This window comes from Mauremys mutica, chromosome 4, assembly GCF_020497125.1.
Source record: "Mauremys mutica isolate MM-2020 ecotype Southern chromosome 4, ASM2049712v1, whole genome shotgun sequence".
NCBI classification, from domain to species: domain Eukaryota; kingdom Metazoa; phylum Chordata; order Testudines; family Geoemydidae; genus Mauremys; species Mauremys mutica.
The window spans coordinates 119583994-119599022 of NC_059075.1; the positions used below are offsets into that span (position 1 = coordinate 119583994).

Here is a 15029-nt window from a genome sequence, read left to right on the forward strand (position 1 = left end):
GCCAGGCTCCTGTTTGCCCATGTCCCAAAGCCACAGGGCTAGGATGCATGGAAAAGGGACAGTACGCAGGAGTGAAGGGACAAGGGACACTAAACTCACTTCCATGTGATGGGTGAGGTGACTGGTTACATCCCATTACGCAGTGTATCTTCAGTGTTTACTGCCTCTACTGGGGTGCAGGGCTTTACACTGATTAGTTCTGAATCTCCCCTTGCTGCCTTCCCGACACCTACCCGCACCTGGCTCCAATCCTGCCAGGTCACTCTGCAGCTTGCTCCTCTCCCCCTCCAATTTTGATGCCCATTGTTACTGAATTTACACCAATGAAACCCCTGACAAATAACAGCATGACCCAGCTGTGCAGGGAGGGGCTAGGTGTTTTTCAGTCCAGTTAATTGACAAAGTCTCTGGAAACCCCAGAAGAGTCCTGGGCTGGATCAGCACTTGGAGACAGTGAGATGTTTCCTGATTGTGAGAGAAGCTCCATAACCCCCCTGGAAGTGCTCTGAGGAGCACAGCTTGAGAGCTATTGAGATAGCCCACTGGAACCACTCCGGTCTTTGTGGTGTGGTCAATTCAGAAGCATTAATGGGGGTAAATCACACCACTGACAAAGCACCGAAGGGGGAATATGGAGCCAGTTACAGTGTATGTGCTATTCCAGCCATATCCCAGGAGAATAGAATCTCTGGGCTCCATTGTGGAGCTGTTAGCCCTGGAACCCACAAGAGTTCTTGATTTAGTCCTAAGTGGAGCACAGGATCTGGTCCAAAAGGTGAATATAGCAGAACCGCTTGGTAATAGTGACCATAGTGAATTAAATTTAACATCCTTGTAGGGGGGGAAACATAAAAAAGCCCCACCCCAGTGACATTTAACTTTAAAAAGGGGAACTATACAAGACTGGGGACACTAGTTCGATGAAAATTAAAAAGGGCGGTCACAAGGGTAGAATGCCTGCAAGCAGCATGTAGGCTACTTAAAAATACCATAATAGAGGCTCAGATTAAAAGTCTACTCCCAAATTTAAAAAAGGACATTAGGAGGACCAAAAGAATCCCATCATGGCTGAACAGAAGAGTAATGGTGACAGTTACAGACGAAAAGGTTCTTTTAAAATCTGCAAGTCAAATCCTAATGAGAAAAATAGGAAGGAGCATGAACGCAGGCAAGTAAAATGTAAAAGTATAATACAGCAGGCCAAGAAAGGATTTGAGAAGCAACTTGCTGAAGATGCAAAAACTAACAATAACATTTGTGTTAAGTACACCCGAAGCAGGAAGCCTGCCAGTGGGGCCACTAGATGGCAAAGGTGTTAAAGGAGCACTCTGGGAAGATAAATGAATTCTTTGCACCAGTCTTCACTGGACAGGGTGGGGGGGATACCCAAAAAGAATAGCTGTGATGTAGGTAACAAATCTGAAGTGCTGTCCCAAATTGATACATCAGAAGAAGAGATTTTAGAACAAACTCATAAATTAAACAGTAATTAATTGATAAATTAAACAAATGATATTCTCCTCAGAATTCTGAAGGGTCTCAAATATGAAAATTGCAGAACTGTCATATATAACCTACATACTACACTGAAATCGGCCCCTATACCAGATGCCTAGAAAGTAGCTAATGTAATGTCAATTTTTTAAAAAGGCTCCAGAAGGGATCCTGGCAATTATGGGCCAGTGAGCCTAACTTCAGTACTGGGTAAATTGGTTGAAACTATATTAAAGAACAGAATTATCAAACACACAGGTGAATACAACGTGTTGGGGAAAAGTCAACACAAATTTTGTAAAGAGAAATCATGCCTCACCAATCTAATAGAATCCTTTGAGGGTGTAAATAAACACATGGCGAAGGGTGATCCAGTGGATATAGTGTACTTGGATTTTCAGAAAGCTTTTGACAAGGTTCCTCACCAAAGGCTCTTAAGGAAACTAAGCAGCCAGGGGATAAGAGGGAAAGTCCTTTTATGGATCAGTAACTAGTTGAAAGATAGGAAACGAAGGATAGGAATAGTCAGTTTTCACAATGAAGAGAGGTGAACAGCAGGGTCTCCCAAGGATCTGTACTGAGGATCGTGCTGTTCAACATATTCATTAAGATCTGCAAAGGGATGTGAACAGTGAAGTGGCAAAGTATGTAGACAACACAAAATTATTCAAGATAGTTAAGTCCAGAGCTGACAAAAAGGAGTTACAAAGAGATCTCACAAAACTGGGTGACTGGGCAATAAAATGGCAGATGAAATTCAATGTTGATAAGTGCAAAATAATGCACACTGGAAAAACATAATCCCAACTATATATACACACAATGATGGGTTCTAAATTAGTTGTTACCACCCAAGAAAAAGATCTTGGAGTCACCATGGATATTTCTCTAAAAACTTCTGCTCAATGCTCAACAGTAGTGAAAAAACCCTAACAATATGTTACGAACCATTAGGAGAGGAATAGAAGATAAAAAAGAAAATATCATAATGCCACGATATAAATCCTCGGTGTGTTCACACCTTAAATACTGTGTCCAGTTCTGGTTCCGAAAAGGTCAACAAAGATTATCAACAACTTCCATATGAACAGAGACTAAAAAGAATTAGGGCTATTCATCTTAGAAAAGAGATGACTGAAGGGGATACAATAGAGGTCTGTAAAATCATGAATGGTGTGGAAAAAATGAACAGAGAAGTGTTATTTACTCTTTCACACAATACAAAAACTAGGGGTCACCCAATGAAATTAATAGGCAGCAGGTTTAATGCAAATAAGGGGAAGTACTTTTTCCACATGACCCACAACAAGCCTGTGGAATTTGTTGCCAATGGATGTTGTGATGGCCAAAAGTTTAACTGGTTCAAAAAAGAACTAGATAAATTCATGGAGGATAAGACCACCAATGGCTACTAGCCAAAATGGTGAGAGATACAACCCCATGCTCAAGGCAACCCTAAACCTCTGACTAACAGAAGCCGGGAGTGTAAGACGGGGTGGATCACTACCCTCTTCTGTACATTCCCTGTGAAGCTCTGGTATGGGCCACTGTCAGAGACAGGACACTGGGGAAGATGGACCCTGGCGTGATCCAGTATGGCAGCCCTTATGTAATCTGCGTCTCAAGGGAACAGTTCTCTCTGTTTTTCAAATGCTTCTAACCCTCTGGCAGGGGAAGAGGCCAAGTCAATTACTGAAACATGCACCAAAACCGGGCCCCATAGTCTCGCTGAGGAGCCAGCTTCTGCCAAATCCAGGGCAAAATGAGGTTGAAGGGTTTGATTCCTCCCTTATGGAAAGTGAGCCTATCGAGACGGGTTCTCCGTAGCCGCCTCTTCTTCTGTTCTCTTGAGGCGAAGGTGCTGCTGCTCTGGCAGTGAGGGAAATCTGCCCTCCCTGCGGTGAGTAGCCCGGCCTCTTTGTTATATTTAAGGAAGGGCCAGGAGGAATTCCAGGGATTTTTTTAGTAAGATAAACAGAACTCTTGACCTCTTCCATAGAGAAAAGAGAAGGAGCCGTTCCCAGCATGGACTGGGTTGCAGCCTGGAAAAGGGTGCAACTGTGGGGAGGCGGGGAAGCTGACATGCTCCCTTCCCCTCCCACCCTCTCACCCACCCGGCCAGGCTCTCCGAGTGCTGCCATCGAGGCATGGGGAGCGTCACCATTGGGACCAAACAACATCCACCCACCTCCCCCAGCCTACACCAAGCCAAGTGGGACAGAATGGCCCTGACCCCGCCTTCCAGGGGAAAACAATCATCTCTGGGAGGGGCCCCAAGTTCCCCCCCGCCCTATGCAGAAGGGAGGCAGAGAGATGCCCCCCTCAGACCAGTGGGGCTCCTCAGAGGGCAGGAAAAGGCTCAGCAATAACTTACCACTAAACGGCGAGTTCATTAGTGTCTCCACAAGTTGGGCTTCATTTCCAGGAGGCGCGCGCGCCCTGGCTCACACCCCCACCATGGACGCCAGCAAACGGAGGCTCACAGACTCCATTTCACACCCTGCCTGGGTACGAGTCTCTCTCTTCCGCGCTGTGTGTGTGTGGATCCGCACTTCCTCCCCCTCTCCCGTTCCCTCTCACTCCCCCCCTTCCAAAGACTAGCCGGAGAACAATAGGTGAAAGTCTAGGGATATTTACTAACTGATAATCTCTCCACGTATTGCAGCCGTCTGTTTTTCCCGTCTGATAAAGATTTCAGAGCCAACCACTTTCATAAAACAAAGAGGGGGGAGGCTGGGAGGTTTGGGCTTTTTTTTTTTTTTTTTTTTTTTTAAGCACTTACCATTCACCTGCTGGGGGGAGTAGGCTTCTGATCCAGAGTCCGGGGGAGAGTCGGGTAAAGTGCTGGAGAGCAATGGAGAAAGAGAAAAGAAGGTCACTGCAAACCAGCTTCCAGCAAAACCAAGCCTTTCAGTTTGCTCACTGTGACTTCCACACTCTAAGATAAAACCCATTCAAACGGTACCATGGCTAACCCCACTGCCCACAGAGACTCCTGCTGGCAGAGGCTGGCACCAGAGCCCACACCCAGCTCTCCTGCCCCATCCTTACAACACTCCCTACTACCAACAGAGACTGGGACTGAAATAGCCATTAGCTGCCCCGCAGTCAGCTCTTCTGCCCCAGCTCCCTACAGCCACAGCTCCCAGCTAGCCCCTCCACACACCATTACCTACATCGCCTCAGGCTGGGACTGGAGTAGCTGAAAGCCTTGCACAGCCAGAGCCCCTGCACGACTCCCTGATGCATCTCTTGCTGGGCCCAGAACTCCGCGCTGAGAACATTTGCTACAGTGCCTCCTGCTGGAAGAGACTGGCACTGCAGCAGCCATCAGCACCCCTGCACAGTACCTCCTTTGATTGTATGTATAGGCATTTCATTTCACAGCCATTTTGTTCACCTGCTAATCAGAGTCTTCTCTTTGCAGCTCAGGTCCAGTTAAAAGAAGCCAAACAGAAATGTATCTGTTCCCCAGAAAAAGATCACTGATTTCACCCTGAATAAATAGGGGAGCCTGGCTCTGTTCCGGGGATCTGATGCATGAAAGCGAAGGCTGTGAGGCTGAGGGCCAGATTCTGCTTTCACTCACACCTGGGGAAATCCGGAGCAGCGCCCACAGAGGTCAATGGAGTTCCTCTGGATTTACACCAGCGGCACCAAGAGCAGAATCTGGCCCTAACTCTGCAAAAGGGAACCAAATATGAATAGGAAACTATTGGCCTCACCAAACGCACCATGTCTGGGGATAAAAGGATTGACAAGGAACTTCCTGTGTGCTATGGGGCAGTTGGGCAGCAGGGGAGTGATCTGTTGAGTTATCCTCTATTTATTTTGCCTTATACCATGAGGCTAAACACAGGCTCCCTGCACACGGACACGTCAGTCATTTAAAAACCACACACCAAAAAATCCAGTTTGATCCAACTTCAGCTTTCCAGGACTCCCAGCCCTTCATGGAAAGCTAAACAGCTCCTCCCCAGTTACCCTCAGAGACAGCCTGGGAAAACAGACATGCCGTGTAGCGTGCCCGACAGGTCAAAAGACTTGGTCTCCATTGGAGTAAGTTCCAGAGAACGTCCTGCCCCTGGATAAACAAATCTAGCTCCAGAGTCCCAGCTGATCTTAACGGCCCAGGTGCCAATATGCAGGCTTGGGTGGGGGGAGCAGACATGAGCAGACTCAAGGTATGTTGACACTACAGGGACTAACACCAGCATAACCCGGTAGCGTAGTGATGGAAGGGATTTTTTTTATCACTATAGGAACACCGCCTCCCAGAATGACAGTCGCCACCTCAACAAAAGCATTCTTCCCTTGACCTCGCTGCATCCACGCCGAGGATTAGGTCAGCATAACTCCGGTGCTCCAGGGTGTGGACTTTTCACACCCGTGATGGACACAGCTACGTCCAGACCAAGCCTAATGTGCCTTTGGGGTGGGGAGAAGGGCAAGAATATTGCAATGAGATAACGGAAACCAAACCAGAGTTGTTGCAAAGTCATCTCAGGACCCAATTCAGCTACTTCCTTGTGCCTTTTGTCACAATGGTCCCCCCAAGGCTGGGGAACTGGGTAGGGTATGGAGTCACCTCTAGGACACTGGCTCCACTGGGGCCCCAACTCGGGGACTGGGAGACAGACTCTCAAGCCTCCAGTGTGACCAAAGCCGAGGTTATTAGAGACCCAAAGTCGTCACTCTCCAACTGCCATTCAATGGGCTGGAGGGCCCAGCTCCTGGTGAGCACGTGTCCCCATCGCACAAGCCATGGCTCTATTTGCCTGGTTGGCCATCTTAGCCGAGGGCATGGACAGAACGGGTCCTTACTAGACTAAACAACTGGAAGCATCCTGCAGGATGGCCCCTAACATGACCGACAGCCCCTAGGAATGGCCCCTGTCCGGCTGTTTGTCTCATGGGAAACCTCCTTGTCCTCCCCCAGACTGGGAATCCAACGGCAATGGACACAATCGGTGATTTTCTCTATTCTGCCTCATTCATGAGGATCTTTCCAAGTCCCTCCAATGGGCCAAACCCAACCCAACGGCCTCAGTGGAATTACACCAAGGTGGAATCTTGATGATATTCTCCTTATTGGCATCACTAGACAGGGTGAGGCAGAGGAGAACATGAAATTCACAGACATGCACAAAACCTGGACTCCGTCCTGGTCTGGGCCTCCGCACCCGACACCCACCAATTCCAAAGAGGAAGGAGATGGCTGCAAATGTAACACAGTGGGGCACACTGGCGCGGGTCATGCAGCGGGGGGTGGGTGATGCCAGACTGCTGGGTGGCCACGCTGAGCGAGGGATGTGGTACTATTGATTTCCATCGCGTCTGACTGACTCCTCTGGAGTCTTCCTCTGCGAGCGGTGAGGAAAGGATCTCCCCAGCAGCACCCTTGAAAGAGTCAGGGGAAGGGAGAAGCTGTGGTGCTCCTCCTAGCAGGGGACTAGGGACTAACTGCTGCCAGGAATTAAATGTATGTAACTAGCGTGTGTGGCGAGCTCCTTCTCTCACCTCTGGGAGCTATGGCACGGAGAGAATTGTCTCCATCTATGTCTCACTCTCTGGGGCAATCCCCACCCTGCCCACCAAGACAGCCTGAGCCCCGTTCCTGCCCAGCATGGCACAGCAGTCCTCTCTCTACCAACGGCTGCGCTCTCCTGCTCACCCAGCAGAGCAATCGCTGGCCTGGCATTGCCACAGTTCCCTCTGACCCCAGCCTGCCATGGCAGGCCCATCCTTGCCCACTGAGGTAGACACCTGCCCAGAGAACAGGAATCGCAGCATCTCCCTGGGTGCACTTTCTCCTCCTGGGGCTACATGTTCAGTCTACCAGAGATACAGAAACTCAGTCCTCCCACTCTTTGCAGGGGGCAAGCCTAGAGTCCATTGCAAGTGGATGCAAATCCAGCCCAGGGTCTATCTCCTTCCTACACAGAGTGAGAGATATCAAATACCAATCCAAGGTATTTGAGACACCAGACTCCATATCTTTTTCTCTAAGTTGGCTACCACCTTTCACCTGGGATAGCCCCAGGGAGATCCTGGAATGAGGATTTTCTCAATCTGGAATGGATTCCAAATATCCCCCTGTTCCTGCCTGAGATACTAAAAATTTTTCCCATCATTCACTCACAGAGCCTTCTGCTCTGTGTTCCATGAATCTCTTTGGCCCCCGCAGGCCCTGGCTTTAATGCCATCTGCTCTCATACGGGACGTTACTATTCCATCTAGCCCAATGCACGTCACTGGCACGAAGGCCACAGCCAACGCTCTCAAACTCCAGCACCAATAACTAAGCACCTCAATCAATGTTTAGGCACCGGAAGGTTTGTGGGATAAACAACAGCAGGCCTCAGAGTTCCTTATGTATAATCACCTCCAGGTGGAGAAACTCTCCCCACCCCTCCTCCCTGCTTCAGCCACACTTACCCAGGTGCATAGGAGGCCTTGGGCTCCGATTTGATTGGAGGGACCACGTTATTCAGGCAGTGGCCACTGAGGTACCCCTTGGGCACCACCATGCCATTGTTGTTATTGCAGTTGAGGTGAGCACTGTAGCTGGGTCCACAGGGGTTGGCCAAAAGAGGACCATGACGGACCGGGCCTTGGCTGCCTGGGGGACAGAGATGGAGGGCACCACTGGAAGCTGGGTTGGTCACATGAGCGACACTGGAAATGGAGCTGGCAACAGGAGCGCTGACAGAGGCAGAGCCGGAAGGCTGGGTGTGTGCGTAGCTGGCTGAGGCAGGGATGTCCGGGAAGCAGCTGTGGGAGAGAAGTCAAGAACCTCAGCAGTGTATACGTATTGCACCTTTCGCCAGCCATGCAGCCCTTCTGCTCCCACTCACATGCCCACCCGACGGCACCAGCAAACCCAATGGCACCAGCAAAACTGCACCCCGGGGCTCAGGTGGGGAGCGGAAGAAGGGTGAGTATCTAGCTGCTACTGGCGGGGGGGATGGAGGGAGGCGGAACGTAATCTCCCAGGACAAGGGATACAAACCTAATGTTGCTCATGGATCTTTAAAAGCTACAACTGCCCATGACCTCAGTTCTTCAACTCCTGGGGAAAGTGGCCACTCCAGCCGCTCACTTCCCATTTGCCCCATGCTGTGGCCTTGATTCAGGCCCCATTACACCACCCGGGTCTTCCTCTGAGGGCTCCCAGGCAAAGACTGACCAAACCCAACCCTGCTTACTTTGCCAGATGTGCTGAGAGGCTCCACTCAGCCCAGTGTGACAAACACCTGCTGGGAACAGGACATCACCTCCCGTCCCAACAGGTCCGTGCCCCTCTGCCAGCATCAACAGGGACTGCAGCCTCCCTCCTGTGGTGAGTGCCCTTCTTCTCCCCTGTGAAGTCAGTGTACCCCAGCGTGGTGTGGAGAGCCAGGTCCGCTGCTGGTCCCAGGGAGACATTTCCCTTCCGCACCCACTCATTCCTGGGGATCTCTCCCCCCAAAATGCCAGTGCATTTCGCTCCCAGCATGATGCCCTAGTAGCTATTCCTAGCAGCACAGGGGAGCGCGGGACAAAATGCATTAATTTGATGTTCCTCTGTGTCATTTTTAGTCCTGTCCAAAGGTAGCAGGGGTGTGCCAAGGACGGGAGTTAAAGGATTCTTCACTGATCCTACCTAGGAGGAGGGAAACTAGAAAGGGGAAAGCAGAAAAGAAAGAAGGGGGTTTGGAGAACAGAGGAGGGGTTGAAAATGGCGATGGTAGTACAGAGCGACAGATGGGAGCTCTGACAGAGGCAGAGAGCAGGGATAAAAGGGGGAAGGGAAGCTATTTACAAACAAGGTGTTGCACCCCTGGAAAGGAGAACATTCAACTTCTCCCTGAGAAAACGGCCACCAGCTCTGCACCTGCTGGCAGCCCCCCACCACCGGGCTGCGCATGAGGCAGGGACTTACATATCTGGTGAATCTTCCTTGCTGATGTACTCTTCCAGAATGCTGGTGTCGATGTTGGAAGGTTCCAGAGCTCCATTAATGTCGTGGCCTGCAGAAAAGAGGGAACGAAAGGGGCGAGAGCCATTAGAAAACCAGACAAGTCACGCCCCCTTCCCTGAGAGATCAGAGAGTGACTTACAGCTCCTCCTACAGCCCCAGGCCCCTCCACCGCAGGAGGGTAAAGGGACTGAGCTGAGGGCCAGAGCCACTGACCCTTGCGCAATCAGATCATGCTCTTTTAGAGAGACCACCTCACTGTCCACCCGCACCCCTGCCAACCCATGGGCTGGGAACACGGATGGGTGCCTCTCGGGGGTCATGGGAGCAACAGTGCGAGTGCTGACAAGGCAGAGTTATCAGAAAGTCTGCAGGACACAGGGAGTACTCGATGGTAAATTGTGCCGATTGCAGAGCCCTGCTGGGCCGGGCCTGGTGGCTCGGGCTGTTGGACTCCTCTGCACAGAGCCTCCTGAGAAATGCGGATGACAGCGCCTGGCAGTAGCATAGGCCTTGTTAGCGTGAGCTGCAGGAGCCACTGGCTTTGCTTGGACTACCTGCCCTGGTGGAAAAGCTGCTTGGTGTGGGCTGCAGGACCCCGTGGCTAGGCCTGAGGCCTCAGGAGCCCATGGCTAGTGCCCAGCAGCAGGTCCGCACTGTGTGGCCTCTGTGGGTGGATTCAGGAGTCTGGTTTCATTCCTTCCCCGTTGGACCCTTGCCTTGGTTTCGCAGAACATGCTGAAATCGCTCTGCCGCTGCAAGCTTTGGAACAGATCTCAGCTCCCCTCACGCACCCGCCTCCCACTCCTGCGAGGGCAGCACTAGACTTTCTTCCCCTTTCTCCTACAGGGCCCTTCTCCTCTCGTGCTGTGGAAGCCAGGCTGGGGTTCGTCGAGAGAAAGCACTTTATCTGCCTCCCTGGAGTAGGAGTGTGCAGCCTGCTGGGGCCTATGCCAACCCCAAGTGCCAAAGACACTGCCAAGAAAGGGGAAGAGCAGCCCCAGCCCCGTCCCCAGAGCTCGGCTAACAAAGACGGCCCTTCCACAATGGCCCGATCCCTTCAGCCAGAGGCTGGGTGTCACTTGCCCAGCAGACGCGCGCACACATACCATCAAAGGACCACCGCCCCCTCCAAGCCACACTGTGGGGAAAGGTTAGCCAATGAACCGCAAACGTGAAAAAGAGGGGCTTCAGCCGGCGTCCAGCCAATCAGATCTTTCCCCTGTGAAAATCCCTTTCATACCAAGACAAGCAAATCGGCAGAAATAAATCCAGCTAGGAATTTTGCCAAGCGAACGGGGGTGGGGTGGGGGAATCTTTTCCTTGGTAACCCAGGCCGGAGAGAAAAGCCTGGGTCGGGATTCCATTGTAAAACACCTAACCCTTTGTGTACCACACACCTCAACAGCCGGTCACGGGGAAGGGAGGCTCACTGCTACGAAAGAAAACATCCAGCTTAACACACACCTCAGTAGGACCTGGAGTCACCGGCCAGGATCCCACAGAAAAGCAACGGGCAGGACAAATGTGCAACTCAGGGTGCTGAGACGCAGACACTTCCACAGAACGGTCCCAGAGAGGAGGACCGTAGGGTGCAGGAGCGTCGGGCTTGCTCCCCAGCCATGGCCTGAGGATCTGCCTCCTCGTCAGAGAAGCTTGCTTAGATACGGGCATCGCGCAGGTTGGAACATTTTGTGGCTCAGGTGCCCTTCGGACTGACAGCGTCGGCTGGAGCAGGATCAGTGCAGGCAGGTGCTGGGATGCTTCCCCCAGCTGCTGTGCTGCTGCTTCTCCACCTGACCCACAGCAACCCTCCTCCCTCCCCGATGTTCCACTCCTTAGTGCTCCAACACACAGCTCTGGGCCTGTCCGGCAGCACCCCTGCCCCCCAATGCTTGCTAATGCTCCTCAGTCCTGACCTGGCACACCCCAGCTATTCCAGCCCTGCCCCGCCAAGGTTTACTAATGTTCTCAAGCCATGCTCTCAGCAGCTCCCCTACTATTCCAGTGCCGGTTATCTCTTGAGTAAAGACTTTCAATCATGCTATATCATGGGCTGATGTGGACTTATGCCCACCAGGGAACCACTCAGAGAGCCCAGGTCACTTGCCACACGATCCAGCATTTGAATCCAGATCTCCAGAAGTGAGGAGCCAGTGCACTAGTCCCTCTCCTCTCCCACAGGCTACCAAGCTTCCCTGAGGAGACCTCTCCAGGTTGCTGGTTTCAGAAGACCCCATCCCAGGGTCAAAGCTCTAACAAGCTCTGCATGGATGGACAGAATTCCTGATGGACACAGGTTTACATACATCCCTCGGGGATAGACTGTGGCTATTCCACAGACTAACCTCCCCAGCCTGGCTGCTCTCTCAGCTCACACCCTCCTAGCCACCTTGTCTGAAAGGTCACCTTCATGAAAATTCAATCGAGACCCAAGCAAAGGGTGCGATAAGCACCCTGGCGCAGAAGGTGCGTCAGCTGAACTGCTCTGGAGCTACAACAGAATTGATAACGGCCACAATGGGGGGGACCGGCTGCGGGGTGGGAGGGGCAGTTCTTTGCCTACTAAAAATAAATCCAATGAAGGACTTTTCTCAACAAGAGGCTGGAGGCCCTTGAGCCTTCTGCAAAGGGACTGAGAGTAGCCGGGCTCCATGCAGTGACATTCCCTGTCCCTGGCTGACTGCTGTCCCACTTCTTTGCCAGTCCCCATCTCCCACTGTTTCTGATCTGTCCTGGCCAGCACTAAGAATCTCTTCCCCTGGATCTTCAAACCTTCTTCTGGTCCTCTGAGCACCCCTGCTTGTCTCTGTGGGGCAGAAAGTATCTCTGGAATGTCTGCAGCTGAGCACAAGCTCTTAAGAGCATCTCATTGCCTGAAAACTTCTGTTCAGTAGGGACTGTTACCAAAAGCCAGCTTAGGTGATTAATCAAAAGCTAATACCTCTCTTTAGAGTCACGAGCTCCTAACGACATTAACAATGCCCCTCCTCCCCTTGCAACGGGGGATTAAGAGGGAGTAGGAAGCCACAGAAAATGGACCATGAAGCTGAACACCCCAAGGGCTCCACAGGAAACAGAACTCATCTCAAAGTCCCAATCAAAGGGAGATGGAGCAGAGGCAAGCAGTGACCAGCAGCCAATGAGCTCATATTTCCTTTGCTCAAAAGAAAAGTGCTAACTCAAACAGACAGCACCCACCACCATCCATAACTCTGTCTAATGCACCCAGGCTCCATAACCCACTCCAGAGTCCCCCGCCATCCAGAGCCCTGCCCAAAGCGTGCCACGGTCTATCACCCGCTCCAGAGTCCCCACCGTCCACTACTCCACAGGCTGTACTGCAAGACCTACAGCCTCTCCCGGAGCCTCCAAAACTCAGTGAGCCAAATTCTGCCTTCGGTCACCGTGCAGTGAACCCACAGTAACTCTGTTGACCTCAGCAGAGTTGCTTTGCACCACGCATTGTAACTAAAAGCAGAATTTAACTCATCCCAGAGCCATTTCAAGAGCCTTCCAGTTCCAAAACCTTCTGGGATGCCCACCCTTTCATAACCCTTTGCAGTCACTCCTGGCCGCTGCTGCAAAAACACGTCAAGAGGCTCCCTAGCCCTCACCATATTAAGGTGGGTCATGCCCTGTCCCCAGGATCACCTTTCCCTCCATAATCATTGGTCCTGCTTCCCTTTACTCCATAATCCTTCCCAAAGCCTCCCTCCACGCTCCGGAATACCCCTGGAGGCTCCTTTGGAGTCTCCCTCCCGCCAATTCCCTCCCAAGGGGCTGAGGGAAAGCGTGGGGAGCCGCGCAGGTAAAGCTTGTTTGGGAAGGACAGGATGGCATTCGTTCCTCACTGAAGGAGTCAGGAGCTGGAAGAGCAGAGGCCCCCAGTACGTGGGAGAATGTCAGGAATCCCACTGTTTGGACTGGTTTTCTCTGCCTTCCCCAGACTTCCCAACTCAATCAGCCTCTGAACAGAGCCAGCAGCACTCCGCCCACCTCCTTTGTGTTTTCGGTTTGTGGCTCATCTCTGCTCTTGCCCCACTAGACTCCCAGGCACTCGATCAGCAAGCCACAAACACCTGCTTGTGCCACTCCACCCTGCGGCATGCTCCTGTGCTCGGCACATCTCGCTCGGGGACGCGGAAGGGATCCAGGAATCCTCACATTTGCTCAGCTCCCTGTTTCCTGTGTGAAACGCGTGCCTGAGGATTGCAGTGTTTTGCAGCTCTCTGAAAGGGTTAACAGCGCCCTTCCCCTTCCAGTCACTGTATTTACGGGTCTTAGAGATTAAAACCAGAATTCACCTCGAGTGATAGGCTGATAAGTTTATGGTATTTCTATTTATAACAATCCCTCCCCCGTCTATACTTGCTCTGCTGCCTGTCTTTTAATCACCCATAATCCTCCCTGGGTCACAAAAGGGGTGGGAGGTAGGGAGAGCAACTGACAGAGAGCTGCATCCTGGGATCCCTTAACGAGAACCAGATGTGAGAACCTGGAGAGGATGACAAGGTCAACCATTTTAATGGGCTGCTGAACTTCAGCGAGGGGAATAAGTGAGTGCAAGCAAAGAAGCTCTCAAGAGGCAGGAATGAGGGGCGGGAGTTGCAAAGAGATGACGCCAGGCCAGCCAACGGGTCTGTAGGCTTCCCCAGGGCAATGCTGCCACATGCCAGCTCGGGCCAAATTCCGCTCTTGGTTACTCTGCCATCAGCGGAGGTTGCTCTGCTGTATCTGAGAGCAGAACATGGCCTTTGGCCACTTGAGGTCGTATCACAGAGCTGTGGAAACCGAGGAGCAGAGAACCAGTTTGGGTAGAGTAAAATCTGACCCAACCCTCTGTCCAAACCCAGAGCTGGCCCCTGAACAAACCTTCCTGCAGCTTCCAAAGCATTTTTCCATTTCCTTCCCCACACATCCCAGCAGGTTTGGTTTTCACCATCTCTGCCCAATCTGCTTCCCAGAGCAGAAGTGCTGGAAAGGCACAAGGAAGAGCTCAGGATTTTCAGACCCCTTTCTGGATCTGAATGTTGGGGGGTTTCTCCGATCCCCTTGGCCTCTGAAGTGTACCCATTGCTAGCTCACGTCACCAGCCGCAGGGATGGCCACACATTCACTTTCAACATCATAGAGGGAGATTTTCAGCGGCAGTGAGGGTGGGGAGTGAGAGAGGGACTAGGTGTCCACCTCCCATTTGTGCCTTTGAAGATGTGAAGGTAGGAGAGGCAGCCACAACTAGTAGTCAGAGTAGGGGCAGGGAAGCAGAACATCTGACTTCTATTCCTGGATCTGTTGCTGTGTCCCTGCCGGAACTTGGGTGAGTCACATGAACTCTCTGTGCCTCTGTTTCTCCATTTGAAAACTGGGAATAACGATTAGCACCCAGTTCACAGGGCATTAATACCAGGTTTGCAGGCCGTGTGCTCATCCATTCATTAATGTTTGTAACGGGACTGGAGATCTTGGTTTGAAAGGAAAAGTCTGATGACTTTTCATGCCCGTTTAACCCATATGACAAGAGCCTTCCCAAGGGCGAGGATGCCTGGACATCAGCGATTCAGTCCTCTATTGA

At 51.7% G+C, this 15029-nt stretch overlaps 1 protein-coding gene across 11 annotated transcripts in view; it reads right to left on the reverse strand.

Moving 5' to 3' along the window:
* Nucleotides 1-15029, reverse strand: part of MYRF (myelin regulatory factor) — a 142965-nt gene that overhangs the window by 58389 nt on the left and 69547 nt on the right. For 10 of the 11 annotated variants that reach the window (XM_045016204.1, XM_045016212.1, XM_045016209.1 and 7 more), the window contains 3 exons: nt 9419-9506; nt 7933-8268; nt 4277-4338 (listed from right to left, as the gene is read on the reverse strand). In XM_045016204.1, the coding sequence (XP_044872139.1) occupies nt 4277-4338; nt 7933-8268; nt 9419-9506 (486 nt within the window). Of the gene's footprint in view, nt 1-3868; nt 4031-4276; nt 4339-7932; nt 8269-9418; nt 9507-15029 lie in introns of those variants that run through there. The other variant, XM_045016213.1, reaches the window with a different exon arrangement.